Source organism: Heteronotia binoei, chromosome 13 (assembly GCF_032191835.1).
Source record: "Heteronotia binoei isolate CCM8104 ecotype False Entrance Well chromosome 13, APGP_CSIRO_Hbin_v1, whole genome shotgun sequence".
NCBI classification, from domain to species: Eukaryota; Metazoa; Chordata; class Lepidosauria; order Squamata; family Gekkonidae; genus Heteronotia; species Heteronotia binoei.
This window is the reverse complement of record NC_083235.1, coordinates 39,352,592-39,380,499: the sequence shown is the minus strand read 5'-3', so window position 1 is coordinate 39,380,499 and position 27,908 is coordinate 39,352,592. Positions and strand designations below refer to the sequence as shown.

General features: G+C 42.2%; 1 protein-coding gene across 1 annotated transcript in view; it reads left to right on the top strand.

The window, feature by feature from the left end:
* ANKFN1 (ankyrin repeat and fibronectin type III domain containing 1) overlaps positions 1 to 26,787 on the top strand; it is a 188,511-nt gene extending 161,724 nt beyond the window's left edge. Inside the window, exons 15-18 of the mRNA XM_060252504.1 lie at positions 6,322 to 6,490; positions 15,546 to 15,712; positions 21,597 to 21,816; positions 25,945 to 26,787. Coding sequence (XP_060108487.1) covers positions 6,322 to 6,490; positions 15,546 to 15,712; positions 21,597 to 21,816; positions 25,945 to 26,753 — 1,365 coding nt within the window. The 3' untranslated portion in view covers positions 26,754 to 26,787. The remainder of the gene's footprint in view (positions 1 to 6,321; positions 6,491 to 15,545; positions 15,713 to 21,596; positions 21,817 to 25,944) is intronic.
* Positions 26,788 to 27,908: the final 1,121 nt, after the last annotated feature.

The window sequence follows — 27,908 nt, the reverse complement described above, 5'->3', positions numbered from 1 at the left end:
ACATGCGCTGAAATGTAGTTTGACAGTACGTGGGCTGAAGAGGGTTATACAGCGAAGCAATTATTTGAGTGATTCACTGTACATCCGAGTCACTCTTTGAACTCTTTATGGTGCCATGTTTGGTCCTCATGCAGTGAAAAATCAAGACATGGAATGCATGGAGAAATAATTGCATCACCCAGGCCTCAGATTCAGTGGGAGCTCACAGGAGCACAGCTCCTGAACCTTTCTGAGAGTTCCACCTCCTCCTCTGAGAGTTCTACCTCCTTGTCCATTGATTAGTATGTGCAGCTGCATAACAATCCCTGGATGAGCTCCACCACCTATTTTTCTACAAAATGACCTCTGGCATCACCCAACCCCACGGTAGTCACATACAACTATCTTGAATGATAAGAATGTCATGGTTGAAGCATCCTCTTGAATTCTCTTGGAATAGTAGTTGTCCATTCCATCTCAGCAGCGTTTTTTTGAGCAGGAATGCACAGGAACACAGTTCCAGCTGGCTTGGTGTCATGGGGTGTGGCCTAATATGGAAATGAGTCCCTGCTGGGCTTTTTCTACAAAAAAGCCCTGCATCTTAGAAAAGAATTCTGGAAGTAAATGTAATTTGTGAATGAACAGGGGTATAAGGCTTCTACAAACAACATGATATTAATGGGTAATTGATTCAGAGAGGAAGAATTGAGAACATACACACTGGTCATGTTCCCACTTCCATACAGTGTCTTGGATCCTGATTCTTGCCTAAAATCTCTGTGGACAGAAAGGGGTTTGGTTTCTTCCTGACTTCCCTTACTCCAGTCCCCCCTACACACACACACACACACTGGTTCACTTTCCCCTTCCTCACACTGATTTTCCATACACTTTGCATCATCTGCACAGGGTGATCTTGATACAGAGACCAGATGCTAAGACTTTGCTTACAATATCCTGGATCATTTTACCTCTTTATTTGCAAAAATGTTCACTTCTTAAGAATTCCAAAGCAGTTTACAGAAAAAAAATTTTAAAAATAAGGTTAGATTAATAACATGGAACAAATTAAACTATATTGTACTATAGCAGCAGCAGTTTAACAAAGCTGAAAAGACTGGGCAAGCTGGCCCCCAAAAGATAGCAATTAAACCACTGTTAAATAAAAAATATTTACATTTTTGAAAAAAAAAATCACGGAGCAAATCTCATAGGGATGGGTTGTGGAGACACTACCAAAAAGGTCATGTTACATGCAGAGATCAATCCGGATGCTTTCTGGAATGGCATTCTTGTCTATATCAACCATTTGTAAAACTTCACTGGCAAAAAAATGTTGAGAGAAATTCTTGATGACTTCTTCACAATGTGACTTCTTCCTTCTTGATGACTTCTTCCTTCCATTCATTCAGTTAAGTCTGAATGGTTTTCCTCAAGCAGATCTTTTTTATTGGTTAAAAGAGCCCACTTCTTGTCTGTTGACTGGTAGACAAGGGGTAATGCTGTTTTTTCCAGGTAATGCTGTAGTTATTGTGAAACTGCTTGCCATCTGAGCTTATTTTTAAGGATTATTTCATGTTTCTCTTTGTATTTAATCCTGTTGCATTGTAGTTTATTTTTATTAATTTGCATAGTGCCATGAAAACCCATAGGTGGACATAGTTTAGCTAGAGATTTTAAAAGAAATTAGGCTTAATAAAAAGAATTGCTGTTTTAGTTTTGCTTTCAACCTTTATTTCTTCATACATCCCACAGTATGTGAATATTCACTTAATCAAAATGAAGTTGGCTTTATCTTAAGTAGGCTGTGATTTTTATTTTAAAAAATTACCTTAGGAAATTATGCTACTCTAAACTGCATATATACTTATTTCTTCCAAAGTTTGAAGTCCCCCCCTTCTTGTACTAGAGATGTGCACTGAGATATTTAATGATGGAAATCCTAACCAAATCCACTATTTTCTTTGATGTTTAATATTCTGCATCCATTTGCTTGAACATTTTGGCAATCAGTAATCTTTGGAAATAGCCAATATTCTGGTGTGTATTTTTCATACTTGCTGAAGGCAAGAGCAATTATTGGGGTTGCCCATTGGGGTTACTAACATTCTGCTGATTGTTCCATTGAAAGCAATATTCTCATATCATTTGAATAAAGCTACTATTTAGAGGCAGTAAGCTGGCCAGAGATATAGATGCCATAGAATCATAGAGTTGGAAGGAGCCAAAGAGGCCATCTAATTCAGCCTCCGGCTTAGTGCAAGACCAGCCTAGAGCACCCCTGACAAATGTTTGTCCAGCTTGAAGACTTCCAGTGAGGGGGAGCTCACCACCTCCCTAGGCAACCAATTCCGTTGCTCAACTACTCTTACCATTTAAAAAAATCCTAATACCCAGCCATAATTTAAACCCACTATTGTGAGTCGTGTCTTCTGCTGCCAACAGGTACAGTTCCCTCCCCTCCTCTAAGTGACAACCTTTGAAATACTTAAAGAGAGCAATCATGTCCCCCCTCAGCTGCCTCCCTTCTCCAGACTGAACATTCTAAAGTCCCTCAGCCTTTCATTATAGTTTCATCTTCAGGCCTCTGATCATCTTTGGCACCTGCCTCTGCACCTGCTCCATTCTGTCCATATCCCTTTTGAAATGAGGCCTCCAGAACTGCACACAGTACTCCAGGTGCAGCCTGTGGGACTATGACATCTTGCAGTTTGGATGTTATGCTTCTGTTGATACACTCCAAGACTGCAGTAGCCTTTTCTTGCTGCTGCTGCTGCATCATGCTGACTACTCATATTCAGCTTAAAGTGCACCCATACCCATTGCTACCTAGACATGTGTTCCCCATCCAGTATATGTGTTTCTCATTTTTGTTACCTAGAGATAGAACTCTGAACTTTTCCTTGTTGAACTGTATCTTATTCACATCTGCCCACTTTTCCAGTGTATTCAGATCTAATTGAATTCTATCGCCAGGTGTGTTTGCTGCCCCTCCCAATTTGGTGTCATTTGCAGATTTAATGAGTAGCCCCTCCACACCCTCATTCAGATCATTTATAAACATATCAAAAATACCAGACCAGAGCCAAGCCATGTGGTTCTCCAACCAGTTCCTTAACCACCTAACTATCCTTTTGTCCAATCTGCAGTCTTCCAATTTACCCATCAGAACATCATGGGGAATCCTGACAAAAGCTTTACTGAAATCCAGGTAAACAACATCGACAGGATTCCTACAATCCAGTAAGTTTGTCACTCAATCAAAGAAGAAAATTAGATTGGTCTGGCAGCTGGGGACTAATCCATGCTGACTTCCCTGGATCACCAAGTTGTCCTTCAGATGCTCTCAGATTGATCCCTCTAAAATCTGCAGAAGTTTTTCCATGGAACAGAGGTCATAGTGACTGACCTATAGTTTCCTGGGTCATCTGTCGTCCCTTTTTTGGACACTGGGATAACATTTGCCTCCTCCAGCCTTGTGGCACATCTCCTGTCCTCCAAGAGGTCTTGATGGACAAAGGCTCTGCAAGCTCTATAGAAAGTTCTTCGAGCACTCTCGGATGTGCACCATCTGGCCCCGAGGATTTGTACTCACTCAGTGCAGCCAAGTGCCTTTCAACCACCTCTCTGCCCATCTCAACCAGCAGCCAAGATGCCATGCCTTGCCTACTACCATCTAGAAGCCTGTTCTCTTCTTCAGGGAAAAGACTGAGGCCAAATAGCTATTGAGCCTTTCTGCTTTCTCTCTGTCCTATGTCAGAGTGTCTCCATTTTCTTTAAATTCTTTTACCTTGCATTCGCTCCTCACATAGCTGAAGAAGTTTTTCTTGTTGTACTGAGCCTCCCTGGCCAACCTCAGCTCACTCTGAGCAGCGGCCTCTCTGATGACTGACTTACAGTGCCAAGCAAGCCTCAGATACTCTTCTTTAGACATATGTTCTTCCTTCCATTCTTAACATTTCCTTTTTCTTCCTTAGTTCATCATGGAGTTCTCTGTTCATCCACATTGACTTCTTGGATTCCCTACCATGTTTCCATCTTGTAGGAATAGTAATGGCTTGAGTTTGCAAGACAGCCCACCCTTCCCCTTGCTCCTTTCCCTTCAAGCATTCTTGCCCATGGAATGACTCTCATCATGTCTCTGAGTTCATTAAAGTCTGCTCTATTAAAATTTAACATATATGACTGATTACAAACTTACTTTTTCCCACCCACAGTGAAAAGAATTCTAGGAGGACATGGTCACTTCCCCCTAATGTTCCCACCACCACCTTCACTCCATCTATCAACTCTTGCCTGTTGGTTAGTATTAAGCTGAGTATGGCCAAGCCCCTTGTAGCTTCCTCCACCAGGCAGGTCAGGATGTCTCTGGATGCTTAGCAAAGTTGGTCTCCCAGCACACACCAGGGAAGATGAAGTCACCCATAACTAAAAGGTCCTGTTGCTTGGATATGCTCTCAAGCTTCTCAAGGAGAGCAGCATCCACCTCCTCATCCTGGCCACGTGGCCCACAATACTGTATATCCTTCCTTCCCTTTTCCTCACCCAGATACTTTCCATGGGGTTTTCACCCACCTCCTCCAGTATTCCCTGACAAACAACCCCCCTCCTCACGTACAGTGCCACTCTGCCTCTTCTTTGACCCTTTTGGTTTTTCTTGAACAGCTCGTTCCCTCCTCTGCTACATTTCAGTCATGGGAATCATTGCAAGTCTCTGTAATGCCTATTAAATTGTATCCCTCTGTCTGTGTTTTAGAAGCTCAAGCTCTTCTTATTGACCAAGTTTGGGGCATTGGTACCTAATCACCTGAAGCCCCACTCCTTTGGTTCCACTTTACCTTCCCAGGTGTTTGCTCTCCTTCACTGAGACCCCTATGTTGCTCATCTCCTTCTGCTTGTGATGTAATCTAAAACATGTGCGTAGTCTATGTAGTCCGAGGATTGCCAGCCTCCAGTTGGCTATTGAGATAGGATTGCCAATCCCCAGGTGGTGACCAGAGATCTCCTGGGATTACAAATGATTTCCAGGTGACAGTGATGAGTTCACCTGGAGTAAATGGCCACTTTGGAAGGCGAACTCTATGGTGTTATACCCCATTGAAGTCCCTCTCCTCCCCAAATTCTGCCCTCCTCAAGCTTTAACCACAAAATCTCCAGGTACTTCCCAGCCCAGAACTGGTAACTCTAGCTGGAGAACTCCCAGAATTACAGTTGATCACCAGACAACGGACATCAGTTCTTCTGGAGAAAAGGGCTGCTGTGGTTGGTAGGCTCCTCTTCCTAAGCCCCACCTTCCAAAGGTTCCTCACCCAAATCTCCAGGCATTTCCCATGCAGAGGTTGGCAACACTGACACCCCTGACCATCACTTCTGTTGCATTTATCTTGCATAAGCAGATATAGAAGCATGGGTTATTTAAAGATTCTGCATGATTTTTAACATGGCTGGGCCAGACTGGAGGGTTCTCAGCTCCCTGCTTACCCATATGTTGGAGTACTATTTATTTATTTATTTGGTTCACTTATATTCCGCCCTTTCCCAAATGGGCTCAGGGCGGATCACATTCAGATAAAAACGAGTCCAAACTGAAAAGCCATTATTTGTCAATGCATTTATATACATTGTCTTCTGAAGCATGCTTTGTTTGAAATGCATTAGTGCTTTCAAATGTACAGCATTGCTTTTCCCCCCTGCAATGGGACTCTAAGATTTTGAAATAAGAGCTATCCTTTTCTAAAAAGGGCACCCACAGCCCAAACTGATCACATATCAGTTTGAGATCAAATTAGGTCATAATCAAATATGCACTGCAAGCCATTTGAAACTTTAAAAAAACATGTATGGCTTGTTAAATCTTTTTCATTGCCCCATTTGGAGATGGCCAGAGGAGAGAGTTGGGGGTGGGGTGGGGGCCTGACCAAAAAAAAAAAAGCTGCATAGTTTTGCTAACCACTCTTAAATTGAACGTTAAAGGGTTTTAATTGAATTCACATATTTTCACATAATTATACAATCATAATCTTGAAAAGCTCATGGAGTGTGATGGTTTTCTGGTTAATAAGAAACATAAATGTTATTTTCAGGAGGAGGGTTAAAGGGTTGTATGTGTGTGTTTTAATGTGAAACATTAGTCCTTTTAAATCTTTATTTTATGAAGCAAAATTCACACACACACACACACGCACACCATCTTATGTTTTATAAAGATGCCAAACTTGATGTTGTGAAACTTTGCTGTAATGTTTGATACCATTGGGGGGTTGTTTATATAAGTCCCGTGTTGTAACTCTCTTCTCCCCTCCCCCTTCCCCCCATTTCTTCTCTGTGCGTGTCCCTCTGCAGGCGAAACTCTTCCGTCTGTATACACAGGAGGTGTTGGAACTGGGTCACAATGTGTCCTTTCTTCTCTTGCTCCCAGCCTCAGACGACGTCTGCACTGCCCCAGGACAGAATAACCCTTACACCCCGCACTCAGGATTTCTTAACCTCCCTCTTCAGATGTTTGAACTCGGTATACTACCTTGCTTCACCTAGAAATATTAACCCAGTCGCTTTATAATAAAATCACAAAGTTGTATCTGTTCCCCCTCCAGCCTTTGCCTCTCTCCCCCCTCTCCCATCCCTCATCCCAGTGGAGAGTCAATAAATCACGTGATGATTTCTTGGCAACAACGTTTTCTCTGACTACAGACAAGTAATAGAGAGAGCATAGCTACTAGGTTACATGCTCTGGTCATAACTATTGGAATGCAGAAGCCCCAGAGTGGAGTCAGTCCACAAGTTCTCAAGCAACACAGCCTCTTAGTGTAGCACAGGGAGTGCTCAAATGGACAATTCAAGACACATTCAGTGAAAGCAAAATGATTCAAACTGTCTTGCTTTAGGATGCAAAAATTTGTGGAGACACTTTTCTTGCACTGGTCACCCACATCCAGCATAGTATAGTGGTTAGGATGTTAGACTAAAAGTGCTTAGGTCTACTTATTGGGGCTTACTCCTGGGAAAGTGTTCCAAGGACAGCACTGTAGTGAACTCAGGCTCTAGGTCAGACATGACCCTCACAAGTTATCCAAGCATTTTCTGTCAACCTATTATTTGAATGTGTGGGTGTATAAAGTGCCATCGAGTCGCAGTCATAGCAACCCCAGCAAGGGGCTTTTAAGACAAGGGAGAAGCAGAGGTGGCTTGCCATTGCCTGCCTCTGCAGAGTCTTCCTTGGTGGTCTCCCTTCCAAGTACAGTCCTTGCTTAGTTTTTGAGATCTGGTGAGATCAGGCTACACCATACTGCCTTCGCACCCAGTTATTTGACTACAAAAATGAAATTAATTTTTCCAGGGGAGGTAATTTCTGAGAATTAAATTCTGTTAATTTGACTTTGCAAAATCTGAAATTAGCAACCTCCTAATTTGATTCTTTTAAATAAATAAATCAGTATTTCAGTGATGGATCCTGCATGGGAAATAATGTTTTAGCAGCAGATTTAACATTTAAAGGTTTGGTTTTTTTAAAGAAGAATCAAATTTGACTTTCAAATTTCAAAATACTTCAATTCCATTTTCAAAGTTCACTGAATTTCAGACTTCACTTAAATTTTGCTCTGTTTTGAAAAGTGCTTATCACACAGTTGCTGAGTAAAGCTACCATGAAATGGCCAGGTTCTCCCTGGAGAGCTAACACATGTTGCAACTGATTTTTACTGTGGCAAAATCAACTTGCAAACAGTCACTGTGTGAAAGCACCCACTGATGTCCTGCAACACAAATAAGAGTTTAAAATCCAATCTTCCAATGTGCTATTAAAATCCAATTAAAATCTTCTAATGTGGAATTAATATGAAATGGGATCATCCACAACTATTCATTAACTACTTCAATGCTTAGGGTATTTGAGTACTGCAAGCGTCTGCAAGCGGGCATTGGGAAACATCGATATGTCTAGTTTTCAACATGGCCCCTCCTGTGGATACTTAAGTCTAGAGGTTGGAGACATAAATAGACGAGACAGATCTTTCTACAAACGTGAGAAAAGCCCCAAATTTGCAAAAAAAATTCTAAAATCTAAAAAAAAAAGTTTAAAAAACCCAAATAGAAGAAGCAGTAACTGTACTTTCAAGGGAAAAAAATGCCTTTTGCAGCATCTGTTTGGGTTCTGTCAGCAAAAGGGAGGGGGCAGAGAGTAGAGCCTTTCAGGACTGCTTTGGCCTTTGAGGGAGAGAATGTCTAACAACAGCCAATGGGCAGCATGCTACCATTTGACATGCGTGACTCAGCCAAATCCAGCAACTTGCTTCTGTTCAACAGCAGCCACCTCCTAAAATCCTTTGTGGTACAGTGGTTAGAGTTTCAGGCTTGAATCATAGTGGTTAGAGTTTGAGACTTCAGAGTTGAGTCCCACTCTGCTGTGGAAGCTCACGGGATGACCTTGAGCCTCCCAGTCACACACTCTTGGCCTAACGTACCTCACAGGGTTGTTGCGAAGATAAAATGGAGCCAAGAATGATGTAAGCTGCTTTGGGTCCCTGTTGGGGAGAAAGGTATAAATGAAGTAAGTCAATAAATACAGCTGAAATATCAAAGCCACTTCTCTGAATGTCTTCCATGTCCCACTAGAGGTTGCCAGAAGTCACCATGACTTCCAGGCACAGGTACATACACACTCACAAACCCAAAATTCCATAATAAATATAGCTGAAGATGGGGGAGGTAAAATGTTGATTCTTTGTGGTGGGAAAAAGAGAAGTAAACATGGAAAGAATATAGTATCTGCCAGGAGAGTGGAAAGAGGAAATAGTGGGGGAAGGGATACAGAGGGAAAGGAAATACCCCACACCAGAAGTCCTTGTGGGTCTCCTGCTTGTCTTGATCTACTAATGGCCAGTTCCAATGAAAAGTGTGGAAACTTTCAGAGGTTTCTGCCAGATACTGAGCTGGATGGAGGGTTGAGTTTATTTCACAAGGCTTTTCTCAGTCCACGTCTTTGGTCCTATGTTGGCAGGTATCTTTTTCAAGCAGGTGCAAAAGGAAAAGGATGATTCTACATCAATAATGTTTTTGATACAACACAGGTATCATAACTACTAAAGAGATTACATATGTGGTCACACTTGGCACATGCAGCCAATCCTCAGACTTGCACTGGTCTAGGCCATACTGTACAGTGCTATATATTTTATTTAAATCCCATTTCCACCCTTTCTCAACTGTGGTCCCATTCTGTCATCAACTTTGTTTCAACATTACCTTCCTCAGTCTTTCAGTAGTTGAAATGTTGTGGATATTCAGGACAAGGTGGGCATGCCTTGCAAGTTAATAGCAATCTTGGGCATCACTGCAAAAAAAAACACCTTACATGGATGGCATATGCCCTGTGCACGTATTTGTGTGTGTGCACGTAGACACGTGTTTGAGTGAAGTGCCATCAAGTCACTTCTGACTTATGCAAGCCTATGAATTAATTATCTCCAATACATATTACTGCTAACAAATTTGCTCAGTAGAGTACCCAGCCTCCCACTGGGGGTGGGGGTTCCTCCAATTTTGGGGCCTTCAACCCACCAGCACCGATTGGCTGGTGGGGGGAGGCTGGTGGGGGAGCTCCACCCCCACAAAGCTCCATTGTCGGCTGACATGCTCAGGAAAATGACATCACCTGGAAGTGACATGATCATGCCAGGCACATAGTGTGGGGATGCTCTAGCATTTTGGTTAAAAACTCTATGGTGACATAGAGTTTTTAACCAAAATACTAGAGTGTCCCAGCACGACATGCCCAGTGCAATTGCATTACTTCTGGGTGACATCATCGCACCAAGCATGCAAAACGTGTGAGGGAAGTCCCTCCACTGGCAGACAAGTAAGATCTGGCAACTCTGTTTCTCAGACAGATCTTGCAAACTGAGGGCTGTGGCTTCCTTGATTGAGTCAATTTCATGTTGGGTCCTTCTCTTTTCCTGCTGCCTTCAACTTCTCCAAGCATTTTTGTTTTTTCCAGTGACTCTTCTCATAATGTGACCAAAGTATAATAGCCTTAGTTTAGTCATTTTATCTTCTACGGATAGTTATGGCTTGATTTGATCTAGAACTGCTTTGTCTATTTGGCAGTGCTCGGTATCTGTAAAACCCTCCAAAACATTTATCACATTTAAAATGAATCAACTTTCTTCATGTCAGCTTTCTTCATTGTCCAACTTTTACACATACATATTATGGCACAAATTTACTTGGTCACCAGTGACATTTCCTTACATTTAAGAATCTTTTTTAGCTCCTTCATGGCTCCCCTTTCTAATCTCAATCACCTTCTGATTTCTTAGTTGCAGACTCCCTCTTATTCTAATAAGAGAAGTGTCATTTTCCTACAATCTTGCACTGTGTTTCTTATTCTGGAGCTCTTCTTGTATCCCCACTATAAGTACATATGATGCTGCTCGATGGTGAGCCAGCCGATTGACCCAAATAGCTCACTATTGTCTTTTGTGATGGACATTTTGTCTCCAGCAGATCTGTTTCCCTAATGTGTCCTGGTTCTTATGGGTGGACCCTTTTCATTGGTCATTTGTTTCTTTATCTCTTGTGCTGATACATTGGATTCCCATCACTTAAACATGGTCATACAAAAAGCATGTCAAGAAATGCTGGGGTTTGAACCCTAGGTAAGCAAAGCTTGTGCTCCTCCATTAAACTCTGGGCCCTATTGGGACCTGGTAGTGGACACTGCAAGACAACCCGGAGCTTCCAATAAGATCACACAGAGATTTAACATCAGCCACAGATTAGAACAGGCAACATCTCATTCTGTAGACCATCCAGCATCCTCTGAGACAGTAGTGCAGCTTCTTGCAGAGAATGAAGATTCAGCAGACTTTGCCCATTTGTCAATGCAGCAAATTTATGGTGTGGGTTGTTGCAGTACTATAAGGAGCATTCCAATAAAAGCTCATTTTTACTTCCCCAGTGAATGGTAACTGATCTCATGCCCTAGAGCAGGGGCCATTTTCTGTCTGATTTATTGCACCCTTCTCCCCAGTGCCTATAAAATGCCTGTGATTCACCTCCTAAATATTGGAAGCTTCCAGTCCCTGTTAGCTGGTGGCTACCGGATCTCTAATTGTGAAACCACAAAAGGCTATGTTGAAGTAACATTTGTTACAGCAGAATTAGGGGCCTGGCTACCAATCATAGTGGCTAGAAGCTTCAGCTGAAACCACAGCTATAATTCACTGAGTGCCATACATATGGTGCAAGTTGTAAGACCACATGCTGGTCAAAGAGCTCTATGGAATCTAGACCTGGTGTACAGGTTTCCAGCTGTTCACAGGACTTAGAGATCAGCCTATTAGTGATCTGCTTACAAAAAGACCTGGCTTGATTTCATGCTATAATAGATATTATTATTAGAAAGGGATATGAAGAGTGTCCTCCTTAAGGACTATTTAGGTTAGAGGTAAGTAATATAGTTAAGAGAGTTGAAAAGTGATTTAAGAGCTCTTTAATTCCCAGGCAGCACAGATGTATTTTGTTGGACCTGCTGAAATCTCCAGGCAAACAGGTTTTGCACGGCTTTTGAAACACCATAAACCCTGCAAAAAGTGTTTACCAAAGGTAAATGTGAGGTTAATATACATAATTCCTCTTTCAGACTTTGTTCAGCACTCTGAAAACGGAGGTGTAGGGAAAACATGGGGGGTTTTGCTTGGTTTGCCTTCTGCGTTTTCAGGTTTCTTTATTGTAGTTATGCTTTGGGGGGATCTTGGTTTTTTGTTTGTTAATCAATTCCCATAGATTTTCCATTTAACTGGAATGGAATTTTCAGAAACTGTACGCCTTGCCCGCAGGATCCTCTGTGCTACATTTTAGGCAGATAGGAGAAAACGTCCCTGTTCTATATGCAGTTGAAATTCTCACTTGTACAGCAGGTGAGCCACAAATTGTCATGGGAATGAATTTTTCCTCCTTTCTCAGGATCCTCAAACACAGGTGTGTGATCTATTTCTAAAACAAAAACAGAGCAGGCAGATTAGGGAAGCTACATCTTCCCCCCCCCCCACTCCCTTCACTTTATTCAGTTGATTTCATAATTTTCCCCCAACCTGGCAAACTTCCAGAGTTGAAACCTAGCTTAGAAAAAATGCTTCCAGTTTTGGGGTAAGGCATGGTGGGGTTTAGCTCCCCTGGCTTGCACAGTCTGGTTTCATTTTAAAATAGACTATCAGCACTACTGCCTTTACATGTGAAACAGGAAGGTATATGCCTCCTGTTCATATCTGTAAAGACAGCTGTAGGGGTGGGTTTGTGTCAGGGAAAGGTGCAGCTGATTTTACATCAATTTAAAGATGTGGAGAGATCACAGAGCCTGCATCAGCCTAGGATTGCCAGCCTCCAGGTGGGACCTTGAGATCTCCCATTTTTACAACTGATCTCCAGCTGGCAGAGATCAGCTCCCCTGGAGAAAATGTCTGCTTTGAAGGGTGGACTCTATGGGATTCTACCCTGCTGAAGCCCCTCCCCAAACCCCACCCTCTCCCAGATCCACTCCCAAAGTCTCCAGGTATTTTCCAACACAGATCTGGCAACCCTGGTAATATTTTATGTTTGGATGAAGTTCCTAAGCCTAAAGAGCCTCGCTCCAGACGAAGGAGACCTTGTCCAACTTACGTGGCTCTTCTTTAGGAGGGGAAAAATCATTTGTTGGAGGAAAGTTTCAAATTTGCTTGGTGACACATGGTATGTTATAGGCCAGTGATTTCTCTCACAATCAGAGAAGAACCTGATCTCTTGCTTCTCATCTTCTTTGGCATACACACGTGTGTTTTTGCCTGTTTCCCCTTTGCTTAGGACTACAAAGCTATTGCCTTTAGAAAACTACTGCCTTTATTTCACCACAGCCTAGGTTTGCTAGGCCTGTGTTGGAAAATACCTGGGACTTTGGGGGTGGATCTGGGAGACGGCTGGGTTTGGGGAGGGGAGGGACCTCAGCAGGGTACAATGCCACAGAGTCCACCCTTCAAAGCAACCATTTTCTCCAGGGGAGCTGATCTCTGCCAGTTGGAGCTCAGTTGTAAAAGCAGAAGATCTCCAGGCTCCACCCTACAACCTGGCAACCCTACAGCCTGATCTACAGCCCTTCCTGTCTGCCAGATAACACAAAGCATTTGCTGGAATTGCCCTTTACAACAGCAACCTGTATCCAGAGGAAGGGCAGAGCTTGGGAACCCTACTCACTGCCCATTCCATATTACCCAGGAAACGTAAGACAAAACAGTGTCATAATCATTGTCAAAAATATTTATTGTCATTACCAAATGTTGGAAATTATTGTAGTGGGCTCAGTTTTAATATGTGTGTAATTCTTAATAACATCTGGATGAACATCGATATCTGAAAATGGTATTGTCTGTTTTTCTGTTTTAAGGGCAGATTTCAGATTCGGGAGGGGGGGATTGCACAAGGGGTCATTTCAGGTAACACAATTATGTGCCTATTAAAGTTGCTATGCAATTTTACCTAAAAACAAAATCAATGTGAAATTCAAAACAAAACACCTACATGATTTTGAAGCCTGAATATATAACTTTGATAGAATTACTAGCAGCATTTCCCTGTAGGAGACATCACACGTCTCATTGGCTGCTGAATTTCACCAAAGCTGAAAATCAAGGCAAATTGGTAATTCTTGTTTATGGGAAACATCTGAAGGAATTGGAGGTGGGGAGTTAAGAAAGTATCAGTAGAATTACAAAAATAAATAAATCAGGGAATGGGGATTGTATACCTTCATAGTAACATGCTCTTCCTAGAATTATGTTTTGTTAAGGATCAATGGTTGATCAAGTTCAGCAAATTACACATTGTGTGAAGTATTTCCTTATGCCTGGGTGAGCATGATGTGCTAAAGAATAGTGAAAATGGCTCCTCTCAAGAAGAGTTACAGGATACTCACTTGTTGCCTAGAAAAGCACTGATAAACCATACAAGTGCTCCAGAATTTTCTCTACGTGGTATTTCATGCATTTCTGCAGACTGTTGAGAAGGCAAAATGTTTTTTTTTAAATCTCCTAAAATACGACTGTTCGCTGAATGACAACTCTAGCCCTACCACCATGCATTATATGGAAATGGAAACAGTGCTTGAGATGCTGAGCAGTAGTGAAGTGTAAAGAGAAAAGACACATACACACCCAAAAGGTTACACATCTGGAATGGCGGTCTGAACAAAGCAGCAAGAACAAAAAGAGAGGCAGACATTTGTTCACATTCTTGTGCTTTCAGGTTCAATTCTATTCCCCATGCCCCCCCCCCAAGCAATTGGTTAATTAGAATAAAGAATAACAACACTAGGTAAAACAGTGGGGGGTGATTTAAGGTCCATTTTTATAGATGTTTACTAGAAGTCTGAATTTTTGAATTGAATGGAATGCTTCTTCAGGAAGAATGGGAAGGGAGTTTTTTTTTGGGGGGGGGGGGGTTATATGCATGCCTTTGAAGATTTAATATTTTAAAACTTACTCCTAACTGCAATGATATATTGAATATGCAGGAGAGGAGTTATCATGTAGATTTAAGCTGACTTAAGTTTCTATAAGCTGGAACAATACTGAATGAAAGGATGATCCATCAACATCATTCATGATTTCACCATCACACATATCTAGAGTTGAGTCTATTATACATCATATGCACGACCGACCAATATACTGTGCATCAGATGCATTTATGGAAGCCATATATTTATTTTAGTGCAGACCAAATTCAAGCTTTCACATATCTGCCTTCTATATGAATGACCTCCATTTGAAACACTGTGTTTGGAATTAAAAGTTCTAAGATACTGAAGCTGTGATGAGCATTCCACACATGCAATTGAGTGATAAACATGCAGGCATGACATATTCTGAAACAAAGTGCACGGAGGCAACATCAGTGGAAGGCCTTTGCCTCTGTGCCCTGTTTATTGGCCCTGCAGGGAATCTGGCTGGCCGCTGTGTGAAATAGAATGCTGGGCCATTAGTCTGGCCCAGCAAGGCTCTTATGTTCTTACCCTTTTTTTATCATTTCATCTTGTATGAAGGTTTCTGTATAAATTTGAAGCTTGCATACTCTTTGCCTCAGCAAAATTCAGCTCACTTTTACCAGTTTTTAAAAGTCTAACAGATGTATTATCACATATGTTTGGGGGGGGGGACTAGAACCCACTTTGTCTGATGCAGGAGGCTCAATACCTTGGACTCAAAATAAGAACAAAGGCTGCATTCATATTTCACATTGGACATTAAATGTGAATGTATAGGAACCTATCCTAGTGCTTAGCACATGTGGGGATCCTGGATCCAAACTTTGCAATGTGTAAAGAGACCCATTCTAAAGTATTTGTTTCTGTTTCATTGCCTCTTCTTTTACTTGTTTTGCTTGCAACAGACTAGCTTCTAGGACTATCTGCATTTTGTAACTCGTGTTCTGGCTCCACCACAGCTATGGCAACTGATCCATCCCCAGATCCCCCAAAAGGTAGCAGCTTCGGAGACTTGCCTGTCTAACACACTCGCTTCTGTGCTTTGTTGTCTCCGCAGTTCATTTTTGCAGTTACAAGGAGAAATTTATTGGTCTGTATTGCCGCCTTTCTGCTGTCATAGAGCTGAATTTTCTGAGCACCCAGCAGTCCCTAAGGGAAGCAATTTCAGACAGTGAAGTCGCTGCTGCTAAACAAAGACACCAGCAAGTCCTAGATTACATACAGGTAAGCGTCTGTTTTCTGACTAGTCAAAGGTGATTTCTAGCAGGGGCTGTAATTTGGAACCTAAATGGAGAATTGTTGGGCAAGACGCAGCATAAAGACGTTTAGTGTCAAAATACAATTTGGGTTTTATGAAATAGCCACTCTGCAGCTCTTCCACCACCCCCTCCCTGGTAGCTTGCTTTTTGAGAGAATTTCATGGATAAAATCATATGACAGTTATACTGGAGTGTTGCAGAGAAATGTGTCAGTTTGGGTTATAAATCCCATTCCCCTTCTAATATGAACGAAAACTGTGTGGTGCAATTTAGTTTGGATCAGCCTTATACTTGTAAGTCAAAGTACTTTTTTCTTCCTGTCAATCAGCACTGGGGGGAAATGCCCCAGACCACTCTGCTTCTTTTGACAGAGGTGGCTGTACCATGAGGCAAAGTGAAGCAGCACTTTAGACAGCAAAGCTTCAGAGGGGCAGAATGAGATAAACCAGACATAGTGGGACATGGTCCAGCCAGGAATGTCTTTTACATGGGGCACATTATTGAACAAACATGTTCTTGAATAGTTTTCACTCAGATCAACAGGGTTTGTGTCCTAATGGGAACTTAGGAAGATCCTCCAATTTCCCCAAAGGACTTCCCAGCTGTGTGAAAGAACTCAACAGATGTATGCACCTATCATTGAACTTAGGCTTAGAGCACATTTTTTGCATGTGGATGCAAAAATCTCTGTAACCTCTGCTTCTGCTAGGAAGTGCAGGGAAAGTCTGAGGGCTCCTGATCAAGCTGAACTACATGGTCTAGTGGCTCAGTTTAGTATACGTCCAAGTCCAATGAGGCATCTTCATATAATATAGTCCAATAAGGCATCTTCATATGTTTACATGATAACTTTATAAAACTAGGACAACCTTCACCATGAACTGCTTTCCTTCTTGCTACGAATGGCCTTTCTGCCCCATGGACTTACCACATGCAAGGTGTCATGCTCACCAACCAACAGCCAGCTCTCTAAGCTGGATTCAGACAAGTGGGTATTGTCCAGTAGCTTAAAAGGTATCTGTACCCACATGGAGGAAGTCAAGGATAAAGCCCAGAATTTGTTGACTTCTGTAGCTATGCAGAAACCCAGGGAATTATAAGAGTGAGTATATTCATGCGAGGCAGTCTACCCATATGGTTACAGGTTGAACATAGCCATTTTGTAAAATGCCAGAGGTTCATTAAATTCAAGCCAATATATCAAAGTCATGTCTTTCATCCAAATGGCCTTTAGAAATGGTTAAATGTTTTGATAAAGGAACACTTGTATTTGTTTTTGTCTGTTCAAACAATGTCAAAGGTTGGATCAGTGAGTTCTGAACTGGCATGCCATCCTACCATTAAGCTTGTGCAATGTCTATATGAGTATATCCTACTACCTTGTCATCTATGCAGAGGTCAGCACACAAATCCAATGCATGACCATGTTGAATATGCATTGGTTCAAGTGGAGTTTGTGCAGTGGATCTTTGCCAATTCTGTTTCCCACAGTAGCATCTCCCCCAAGCCACTTTCAGAAGGTCCAGGGACCCATAAAAATGGGTGTGAGATGGAGGGGTGCGATGGAAAGAAAGATTCCCATTTCTTTTTAATGGAACAATTAAATTCCTCCCTCCTGCTTCTTTGTCCTAAATTGTCCTCTTCTCAATCAACTTGTCAACTAACAAAGCAAAACAAAAAAAAAGCTGCTGTCTTAACTGTCACATGCATTGGTGCATTCCTTCGATTTTGCCTCCAGGAGTATACTATTCTAGTACTCTAGAGTCTGTCACCTTCTACAATTATGGTTATGACCTTTTAAAGCTTCATATACCCTGGACACTTCTCTGCAAAATCTTACCTTTAAAGAAAAAGCCAAAAACACTCTGTGAGTAGTACCTTCTGTTCACCAACATCATGAGAACATCACCAAGGGCATTCTCTGCACCTGCTTTACCTCTCTGGAATTTCCTTCTCTTGGAGGCTTGTTAAGAGTAAAAACAGAATACACTTTGAAAGAAAAGTGAAAAAGTCTAATATCCACAGTTATCATTCAGAAATCCAGTATGGAATTTCCAGATGGAATGAAGACCCAGTCCCATATCATGCATAAGGCTGCTGTTTTATGACGCAGAATGTTTTATGATGCATAATTCCTACACTCAACTTTTCATTTTCAAAAATGGGGCAGATGAAGCCTTGCAGACATTGAATGACATTAATCATTACAAATTATATTATATGTATAACCATGTGTCTGATGATGTTCAACACCACATTCTGGCTTTTGAGCCAGCAGCTGTGGATATCTTTTAAAAATACTGGAAAGTTAAGTGCTCAGATCTCCTATTATCACACCTATTAAAAGAGGCACATTGCTGATAATATGCAAATTTGTCATTATTCTAAAAATAATTTAACCCAGCCTCAACTTGCAGAAATTGGTCCAATAATTATGAGATCAGGAAGCTTGCATGCACTCTAGAAGGTCACAAAATACAGACTTTTCTGAACATGATCTATAGGGACATATGCAAACGGCAAAGAAAGAATATCTTACGAAGTTTCACAAAAGGGTCTCAGTCTAAACGTCTTGGGGGAAAGAGAGACATGGTCTGTAGATTTTGTGACTGTTTGTATCCGATGAAAAATGTAGCAGTCTTTTCAACCACAGTGTTTTGTACCAAATTATTGTGACAGTGTATTAGACTTTTCAGGTTCTCTCTCAAATTGAAACCATCTGTATTCCACCTATTGGCCAAAAAAAAAAAAAAAAAATCTCAGCCCACCACATACCGCAATCTTCAGGAGTAACCACAAAACCACAAGAGCATTTGTATGATCCCAGATCTAAGACAGTGCTGAAGTCACTACACAAACCAAACATTGTAAAGAGTGAAGGAGTTCATAAAAGCTGTTCTGAAATGGGAACTGGAGAGAAACCAGAAAGTTTTAAAAAATTAAATATAGCAGATAAGGTATGTTGTGTTTAATACAGGCCAGTGGGCAATCAGAAAAAGAAGCATTTCAGAACTGACCAAGCTGTCAGACATAGGCTGAATATCTGAAGCTGAAACTGCAATTAAGTTGAAATTTACATACACAATATTCTGCCTGACAATGTTAAGCGGCATAGCTCATACAGCAGGACTACTCCCATAATGGTGTCTTTAAAGCTCTGTTCATAACAGAATGGAGGGGTAAAATATTTTGATTAAACATACTGGACTAGACTTGGTCACAAATGGGAAGATGGAGGACTTGTTATGAATAATCATCCCATCAGAAGAATTAGCATTGTTTTTATACACTCAAGGGGCATGACATGGTGACTCTTTAGGTACTTGTTTTTTTCTTATAATGCCACCCAATTGTAGGATAGGTAAAAATGCATTCATGATGAAAAGATATAATGAATATCATGAATTTCAGTTAATCTGTAAAAGGCAGAGACTGATTTCCCACTCACCTTATGCCGCTGTCACATTCATCTTCTCAGCAGTGCTTCCTTCCAATTTCACACTATCTGCCTCAGGGCTGCAGCAAGTGTCGGCATTTTCGTGCAACAAAGAGAAACTGCTAAAAAACAGTTTCTGTTTGCTGCATGAAAACGCCAACACTAGCTGCAGCCCCGGGGCAGATAGTGTGAAATCAGAAGGAAGCCCTGCTGAGAAGACGACCATGAAAGCAGCATAAGGTGAGTGGGAAATCAGTCAGATTGTGTGTAGATCACAAACACAGGGGTGGAGGGGAGATGGGATTTAACCCTTTGATCCTTGCTCATTAAAGAGGAAAAACAGAATTTTAAAAAGGACATTTTCTCCCTTCGAAATGCAAATAATAGCTACTTAGGATATCTGGTTAAGACTAGCAAAACCAAGTTGAAGGGTTACATTTTCTCTCCCTTTCCCTATGTGGTCTAAATTGAATCAAGGCTGTGTGTGAAATTTATCCTTTACAGGGATGGAAATCTGCAGTCTTATTCACCTCTCTTTGTGCTAAGTTTGCTCCGACTTTATCCTCAGCAAATCTCTAAAGGAACTGCAGAGCACTGAAACAGCTACAGAGAAAGGATGCATGTTTGCCATTGAGTTTACATAATATTCCCATGAGGATGGGGCATTGTTAAACAGAGTGGTATTGTGGTATTGTTAAACAGAGTGTCCTTGAATCCTCTTGAGAAAGATGAACTATAAATGCTGTAAAACAGATGAATGAATAAATAAATTCTGAGTCTGTAAAGAGAAGAAGTGGTCTCTAAGGCATGTAGGGTGCAGGATATTATCTTATGCTTTAACAGCCAAAATCATCACTTGAGAAGTCAATAGGAATCTAGCACAGATTCCAATCCACCAGAGCAATATACTCCTGAAGGTAGAACTAAATGTACATAAAAAGGAAGGCTTTTGTTATGGGAAAAAATTGCATTGGGAGAAGCATTGTCAAACACAGAAGTGAGAGAGGAAGATTGTCTCCAAAAGGAGCTAGGCACTGATTAGAGCACTCCAGATTGCTGTGCCTGAGGTCTGAATACATTTTAGGTACAGACACGCTCTTCTTCAGAGGCACTACAAAAATTCTGAAGAAGCAAGATTTAATTATCTCTCCTTTTTTTTCTTGTTATTCACCTCATCTCTTAAATGAGGGGCTCTTTTCATCATTGGTGCATAGCCTGTCTGTAGAAGGAAGGATAGTTTACACTTTTCTTCCTTCATCTTTTTTTTTTTTTTAATAATACCACTGAAAAGGACTACTCAGAACACATCAGTCATAAGAGATGGCAATTTGGCATCATTAGCAATGGCGCTCATTAATACCTATCCATATTTTCCTCCCTTAATGCTTCTTTTTGTGTTCATTTTACAAAGATTGGTACTGCCTCTTTTTTTTTTCTCCTTGGTACTTAACTGTTTTCCTACATGCCTCTTTTCTGCTGCAACTTACACACACACACACTGCAAGCCACTTCCCTCCCTTGTGAAAGTCCAGATATTTGTTTAGCCTCACAAATCTGTGTCTGTACCCTCACAGAAAAAAAAGGCAACTGGAGGAGGGGGTTGCACTGAAAAGGTAGTAGTGAATCACACCTTCCCTTGCCATACACTGCTTTCCTGTTCTCAGGGCTGGCCCTGCCACTAGGCAAACTAGGCAACTGCCTAGGGCAGCAGCTTTCTGAGGGTACTGAATTGGGTGCCCCCATGTGACTCAGTGATGTTATCAGTGCAGAGGGCAGCACCAAAAGTTAGCCTTGCCTGGGGTGCTAGCCGCCCTGAGCCTGCCCCGGCGGGGAGGGCGGGATATAAATAAAAAGTATTATTATTATTATTATTATTATAGTCTAGGGGTGGCTCTGCCTGTTCCAAGTTACTCCTTCCTGGAGTGGCTTTCCTTCACCAAAAGCAGGTCATTGGGTACAGGTAACAGTTCCACATTGATAGCTCATCCTTTGAGGAGACAGGCTGTTGTGCTCTGCTCCAGCAATGGAGCGGTCTCTTCTCAGGCAGTACCACATAGAGCCTATTGCTGCTCTGAAAATGTAGATGTTAGAAAATTGTAAATCACCTCAACCAACCCTATTTCCAGAAAGCAAAGCTGCAATCTTCCTCAGCAGTCAGAGGTGGCAAACGTATGCTGAGCTAGAAAATGTGTGGTTGAAGTACAATGATAATGCCTGGGAATACAATATAATTCTGGAAAGGCCAAACTCCTTCCCATGACAGGTTTCCTTCTAAACACTACCCATCCCAGGATATGGGCACTGTCAGGCATTGCTTCCTCAGTCTTGTGATTTTATTTGTAACATATTTAAAGAAGCAACTTTAGACACAGCCAAGTATTTTAAACCTTTGCATGTCAACTTCTTCTTGCAGCAAATCGATGAGATTTGGCGTGAAATGAGATGGATCAATGAAGCACTGCAGTATGCAAGGTACAAACAGCCAGCAGCTGGCTTGCCAATAATGAAGATTGTGGATCTGTCTGAAGAACAATTACAAAAGAAGATAAGTTCAACATCCTCCCATCTTGATTGTCTTCCATCCCCACCACCCTCACCAGAGACAGAGACCCACAGGAGAAAAGCTTTGAGTGGTAAGGGAAGAAATTTCCTTTGGGGTCTAAGTAAACCCCAAACATGATTCTCCAGTACACTAGAAACCCATGGCTTTCATAGTCTGTAGCTGCCTAGCAATTGCAAAGTGGTCTTTAATGCTACACCAGCAATCCTTTACATTGTGTCCATTGGTACAAAGACACATGCCTGTGTGTTTTCTGGCCGCTGGGTGCTTCCCTTCCTACTACAGTTGCCAGCCCTGTGCTGGCAACCCCCAGGAGAATCTAGTGCCAAGCCTGAGGGGGCTGCACTGAAACCATGATGTCATTTCCAGGTAAGCCACCAGAAGTGACATTGCAGTGCCTGTGAATTTCTTGAATTTAATTGCAAAAGTAATGAGGAGCAGAAAACAGAGGTTTAAATGGCTTCAAGCCAGTGGCTGGCTACTCAAGAAAGCCCCTTTAAACAGCTGAGCCATGGAAGCAGTTTGCTGCACATGGCTGGCTCGACTGTTCAAAGGGACTTTCTTGTGCTTGTGGCCCAAGAAAGCCTCTTTAATCAGCTCAATGGCAATGAGTAGGATGCCCCATGACATATGAACATATGAAGCTGCCTTATACTGAATCAGACCCTTGGTCCATCAAAGTCAGTATTGTCTTCTCAGACTGGCAGCAGCTCTCCAGGGTCTCAAGCTGAGGTTTTTCACACCTATTTGCTTGGACCCTTTTTTGGAGATGCCAGGGATTGAACCTGGGACCTTCTGCTTCCCAAGCAGATGCTCTACCACTGAGCCACCGTCCCTCCCCTCAGCTCTTTAGATAGGGACAACTGAGCTGCAGGTACAGCCCACTTCTTCAGCTCACCTGTTTAAAGGGGCTATCTTTGCAGCCAATTCCTGCTGCTAGCTGCCCAAGAAAGCACCTTTAAACAGCTGAGCCATAGGGCACAGCTATCCCCACGGCTCAGCTGTTTTGGTCACAAACCTCACAAACCCAGTTCAGTTAGTATGCAAGAACATAAGAGAAGCCGTGTTGGATCAGGCCAATGGCCCATCCAGTCCAACACTCTGTGTCACACAACGTGGTACCCCCCCCCCCACCCAAGCACCAAAAATACAGAGCATCACTGCCCCAGACAGAGAGTTCCAACAATATGCTGTGGCTAATAGCCACTGAGAGATCTCTGCTCCATATGCTTATCCAATCCCCTCTTGAAGCTGTCTCTAAAACAACCGGGTTCATGGGATTTGTGGTTTCATTCATGGTTCGCCTAAGAACTGAACCACATTTTTATGGCTCATGCCCATCCCTACTCCTTGCTGTTTCCTCCCAGGCTAAGATTGGACTGTCTGAAGCCCAAACATGGTCTTATTCTGTCCCTGCCCCATACTTCACAGCAGCCTCCTGGAAGAGATGAAGAAAGTTCCCACCCCACATCCCCCACTGGTGTCCAGGGGAAAACAGTATTCCCACATTGCTGAACTTCTGGAGTAGCTATATGTCCAAATTTTGGGGGAAGGCATTTTAGGCAGGCTGAACAGTGTTATGAAGCTGTTGGCAAATGGGATGTATTAGTTACCCTCAGATGGTAATCATATTGACATTTATTTTGTTGGGGTTTAAAAGTTATTTTTACAGTTCTGTTATTTTTACTGACATTTTATATGTTGTTATTATCAGGAAGCTGGGTTCAGGTTGACGGCTTTAGGTTGACTCAGCATTCCATCCTCCCAAGATCAGTAAAATGTTTACTCAGCTTGCTGCGGGGAAAGTGTAGATGACTGGAAAAGGCAATGGCAAACCACCCCGTAAAAAGTCTGCCGTGAAAACGTTGTGAAAGCAATGTCACCCCAGAGTCGGAAACTACTGGTGCTTGCACAGGGGACTACCTTTACCTTTTTATTATCCATCCTACATTCCAGATGGGCTAGAATTAGACCTCCTGTTTTCCTGCCTGAGACAGGGAATTATCAGCCTCTGGCCCCAGTTTTCCACCCCGGAGGAACTGAGGACCAAGAGAAAAATTGGCTTCTGCATAGTGATGTTCTTGGAATTTTCCCTAGTTGTTATAATAAAGACCACAGAGACTAGAAGAGATATCCTAGAGTGTCACCTGAAAGTGACATCATCCCCAAACTCCACCCTCCCCAATTACCACTTCCCAAAACTTCAGTCTTTTGCTAGACCAGTGCTGAGAACCCTTGCTGGGATACAGACAGGGTTAAAAATATGATTGAGTGATTAATGGGTGGATAGAATTTCCACAATATACCGTAGATTAATTCAAATTATCCAAAATCAAACCAACCCATCATTTCATTCATCAGACAATACATCAACTGGTCATATATCAACCTGCTGATGTTAACCTTAAGGGAAAGTAAAACATGAGATCCAGCTTAATACCAATAGTAATAGATCATCTACTCCATTAAGATTTCAAAGAAAATGTTGTACCGACCATAATTCTAATATAAGCAATGCATAACTATCCATCAATGCATTGGAGAATTTCTGCCCCGTGTGCTGCTAAAATTTCCACCAACCAAATCACTCCCTGGATTTTTGGAGTTCTGAATTATCCAACCTTACTTCTGAAGTGGGAACCTAATGCATTAAAATGTTCCATTTCCCCTTCCCCATCACCACAACTTTCAGTTTGTTCCATGCATTTGTGTCTGCCCCCAGCACACCCTTTATCATAGTTAATGTACTGAGTGATAAAATATGCAAAAGAGAGGTAATCTTACTGTGATTGCATATACAATGTACCAAGATATGTTATTTTATGTGGTGTTTTAACTGGCGCAGGAGTGTTTATGTACACAAATTTTAAAAACTGCATAAAAATCTGGGCACAGTTATCAGTACAGCTGCAGTGTTTCCTCAATGCACATGTGCACATCACTAAAGGGTTGCAGGTTACTATTATTCAATAGTAAAGCTATTGAATAAACTGGAAGCTGTGTTGAACAGAGCATACTTCAGTCCTACTAATTTTGGAAGCTTTGCTAGCCTAAATCAGAATTCAAATAAAGTGGCAGAACAAAACAAAACGATGGAACAAGAAAGCCATGGCATGATGAAAATTCTCTCATCCCTCCATCTAAGAAACTGCTATGGTATATAACACTAAAAAGGTAGTCCCCTGTGCAAGCACCAGTCATTTCTGACTCTGAGATGACGTTGCTTTCACAACATTTTCACAGCAGACTTTTCTTTACGGGGTGGTTTGCCATTGCTTTTCCCAGTCATCTACACTTTTCCCCCAGCAAGCTGGTACTCATTTTACCGACCTTGGAAGGATGGAAGGCTGAGTCAACCTCAAGCAAGCTACCTGAATCCAGCCTCCGCTGGAATCAAACTCAGGTCGTGAGTAGAGAGTTAGACTGCAGTACTGCAACTTTACCACTCTGCACTACGGGGCTCTTCTAATATATAATATAACACAACTGCTGTATTAATTATGTCTTCTCACATGCTTATAATTTTCTCAGTTGCTTTCCAAATTTCCCAGTCTGCCAATAACAGGGAATAGTTTTAACTTTCAGTAAAGACATTATCTTAAATCTCCACTGTCCACATTTAATAGGCAACAATGTCAGGATCTTCTGTTCAGATACAGAAGTTACAGTGCCATCGAAAGCAGAGTTGTGCCTTTCAAAGCCCACTAATGTCACTGAGCTTAGAAGGGTGTAACTCTGCTTTGGTTTGCACTGTTAGTGTGGCACTCAGTTTAGCTGTGCAGCCTGTCCAGGGCCGGCATCAGCATAACTTGAAGGTGGACAGCTGCCAGGGCCTAGGGTTTTTGGCAGGGCCCACTGCAACAGAACCTCCAACCACATGCTGTCAGAAAGGGTGTGCAGGGGGTGTACAGTGGTGGCACTCCTAGCAAGCACATGGGTGGTGCATACACCCAGAATCATTGGGGAAAGGAAATATAGTCATCACTCAAAGGCTCACAAATAGATGGGAAGGAAGGTCCCACAGGCAGTTGGGTAGGAAGGAAGGCAAGAGCTGGGGTCCTGGTGGTGTGGTCAGAGGTGGAGAAGGCACCCCAAGGCTCTGCCCTTAACCTGGAACCAATCTTGAACCTGCCCATGATCAATCAGTTTAACCTTCACTTAAGCCTGTTCAAAGTTAATCAGTCTTATCCTTTGTTTGCAGATTCCCAGCCATACTCAGATGAAGAAGGTTGTTCTGAAGTATTCCTCCCAACTGACAGTGACTACGACTCTAGTGATGCCTTGAGTCCCAGAGAGCTGGATTTGGTTTATTCATCCTCACAGGATATATCTCAGCAAGCAGTTAGCTGCCTGAGTGGTAGTGCCCCAGATGTTCTCCAGGTCCATGACATCAAACCTTGCCTGACACCAAAGCAAAACCTAAAAGGTGGTGGTGGAGAAGGAAGTACTTTAGAGACAGAAGTTGACCAATCCACTGAGTCCATGCAATGTTTGTCAGTTGGAGGGCTTTCACCAAAAAGCACTGAAAAGACTCCTAGCTCGAGGCAAACCTTGAACTTCTTAGGCAAGAAAAAACATGGGAAACATCAGCACTACAGTTACTTCAGCCGACATCACCGCTGGTTGCGCGTGCATAGTGAGAGCCAGTCTATCTCTCTCTCTGAGGGTGTGTACACACCACATCTTACGCGAGCCATGGAGTTCTCACAAGAGTCTGCTTCTGGTGAGCAGATCAGCATCTCAATCGATTGTCCCCGTAGCACTTTCTTATCTCACGCTTCAAGCCTTCCAGAAGAGGGGAGAGGCAAATATCAGGAGCTGAGGCCGAATGTCCGCAGGATATTCGTTGAGCCTTACAAGACTTCACTGCCCAGTGAAGATGGTAAATCCTGGGCATTGTGTAACCAGGCAGTGGAAAATGAGGATTTACACAGTCCCACAGGGCAGGAGATGGTTCCAGAAGATCCATCCAACTCTAGCTTCACTGAAGTGTTCAGTAGCAATCTTTAGGGGTGTACATGGCACAGTAATTCTGCTCCTCAAGTCTGCCCTCCAATTATGATTGCAAGTATGACAAACAGAGGGTCACAGTTTCTTTGTTTTCTTTCCAAAAGCAACATTTGCATTCAGTGTTCCCAGTTCTTGTCTTCACCAATTGAAGATTAGATTTTATCTATGAGTTTCTATGATGCAAACACAGGGTGCCTGACCCTGACTGTTAAAGATTCTTCTTTAATATTAATAGAGCTGAGCTGTTTGTTCTGAAGTAAACATCTTCTTTAAAGAAAAGGGTTTGTGGCAGGGGGGGAGACCTGAAATAGTTCTCTAAAGACCTGTAATGTAAGTTCTTAATATGCCAGTTTACAGACATTTGTAAACTCAGGCCAAGAACTGTTGTGGTGATTTGTTTGTCATTATTTTAAATAGCTCTTCATCCTAGTATCAAGGACTGCATATAATCTGATTTGAGCACTGCGGGCAAATAAGGCTAATTCAGAGGAAGTGTGATACCTACTCTGCACTCATCTGAACAAAGTTCAAGGAAGGGTTCCCATGTGTTCAATTAATGGCACGAGACCTCCAGGTAATTATGGCCCTGTCCTTTCATGCTTACCTGGTTGGTGGGCAGAAACTGGGGCCAAATGAGGGTCCTGACTGTCCAGGGGGGGGGAGGGAAAGAAAAGAAGGTCTCATCTACTTACAGGAAGTTCTGACCATAGAGATCCTGGTGCTTCCTAGAAGTATCCTTTGTCACTTCCAGGTAACTCTAGGAATTGCCAGGAACTCTGTCACCAGACACTGCCTGGCAATTGTACTTCAAGAGAGGTCATCACATAGCTACATCTAATTGGCTACATGACACAGCTAGGAAGAAGGCTGGCTTAAAGAAAAAAAATAGCACTAAATTTGCAACGGGTTAGATCTGCAAAGAAGGGTAAAATTGAGTGTTGCTTTTGCCTGAAAGCTAGATATGGGAGTTTGCTCCGCTATCTGAATATGAGTTGGTGGTGCAGCCTGAATTTGTATTCTGTCTATAGCAAAAAAACAACAACCACCCCGCCCCAAGAAAATCCCTCAAAAAGGAAATACTTCACATAAGGGAGATTAAAATTTTACAAAAGAGCACTCCTTACTTTCAGTTTAGCCCCAGCTTTTAATAACCGC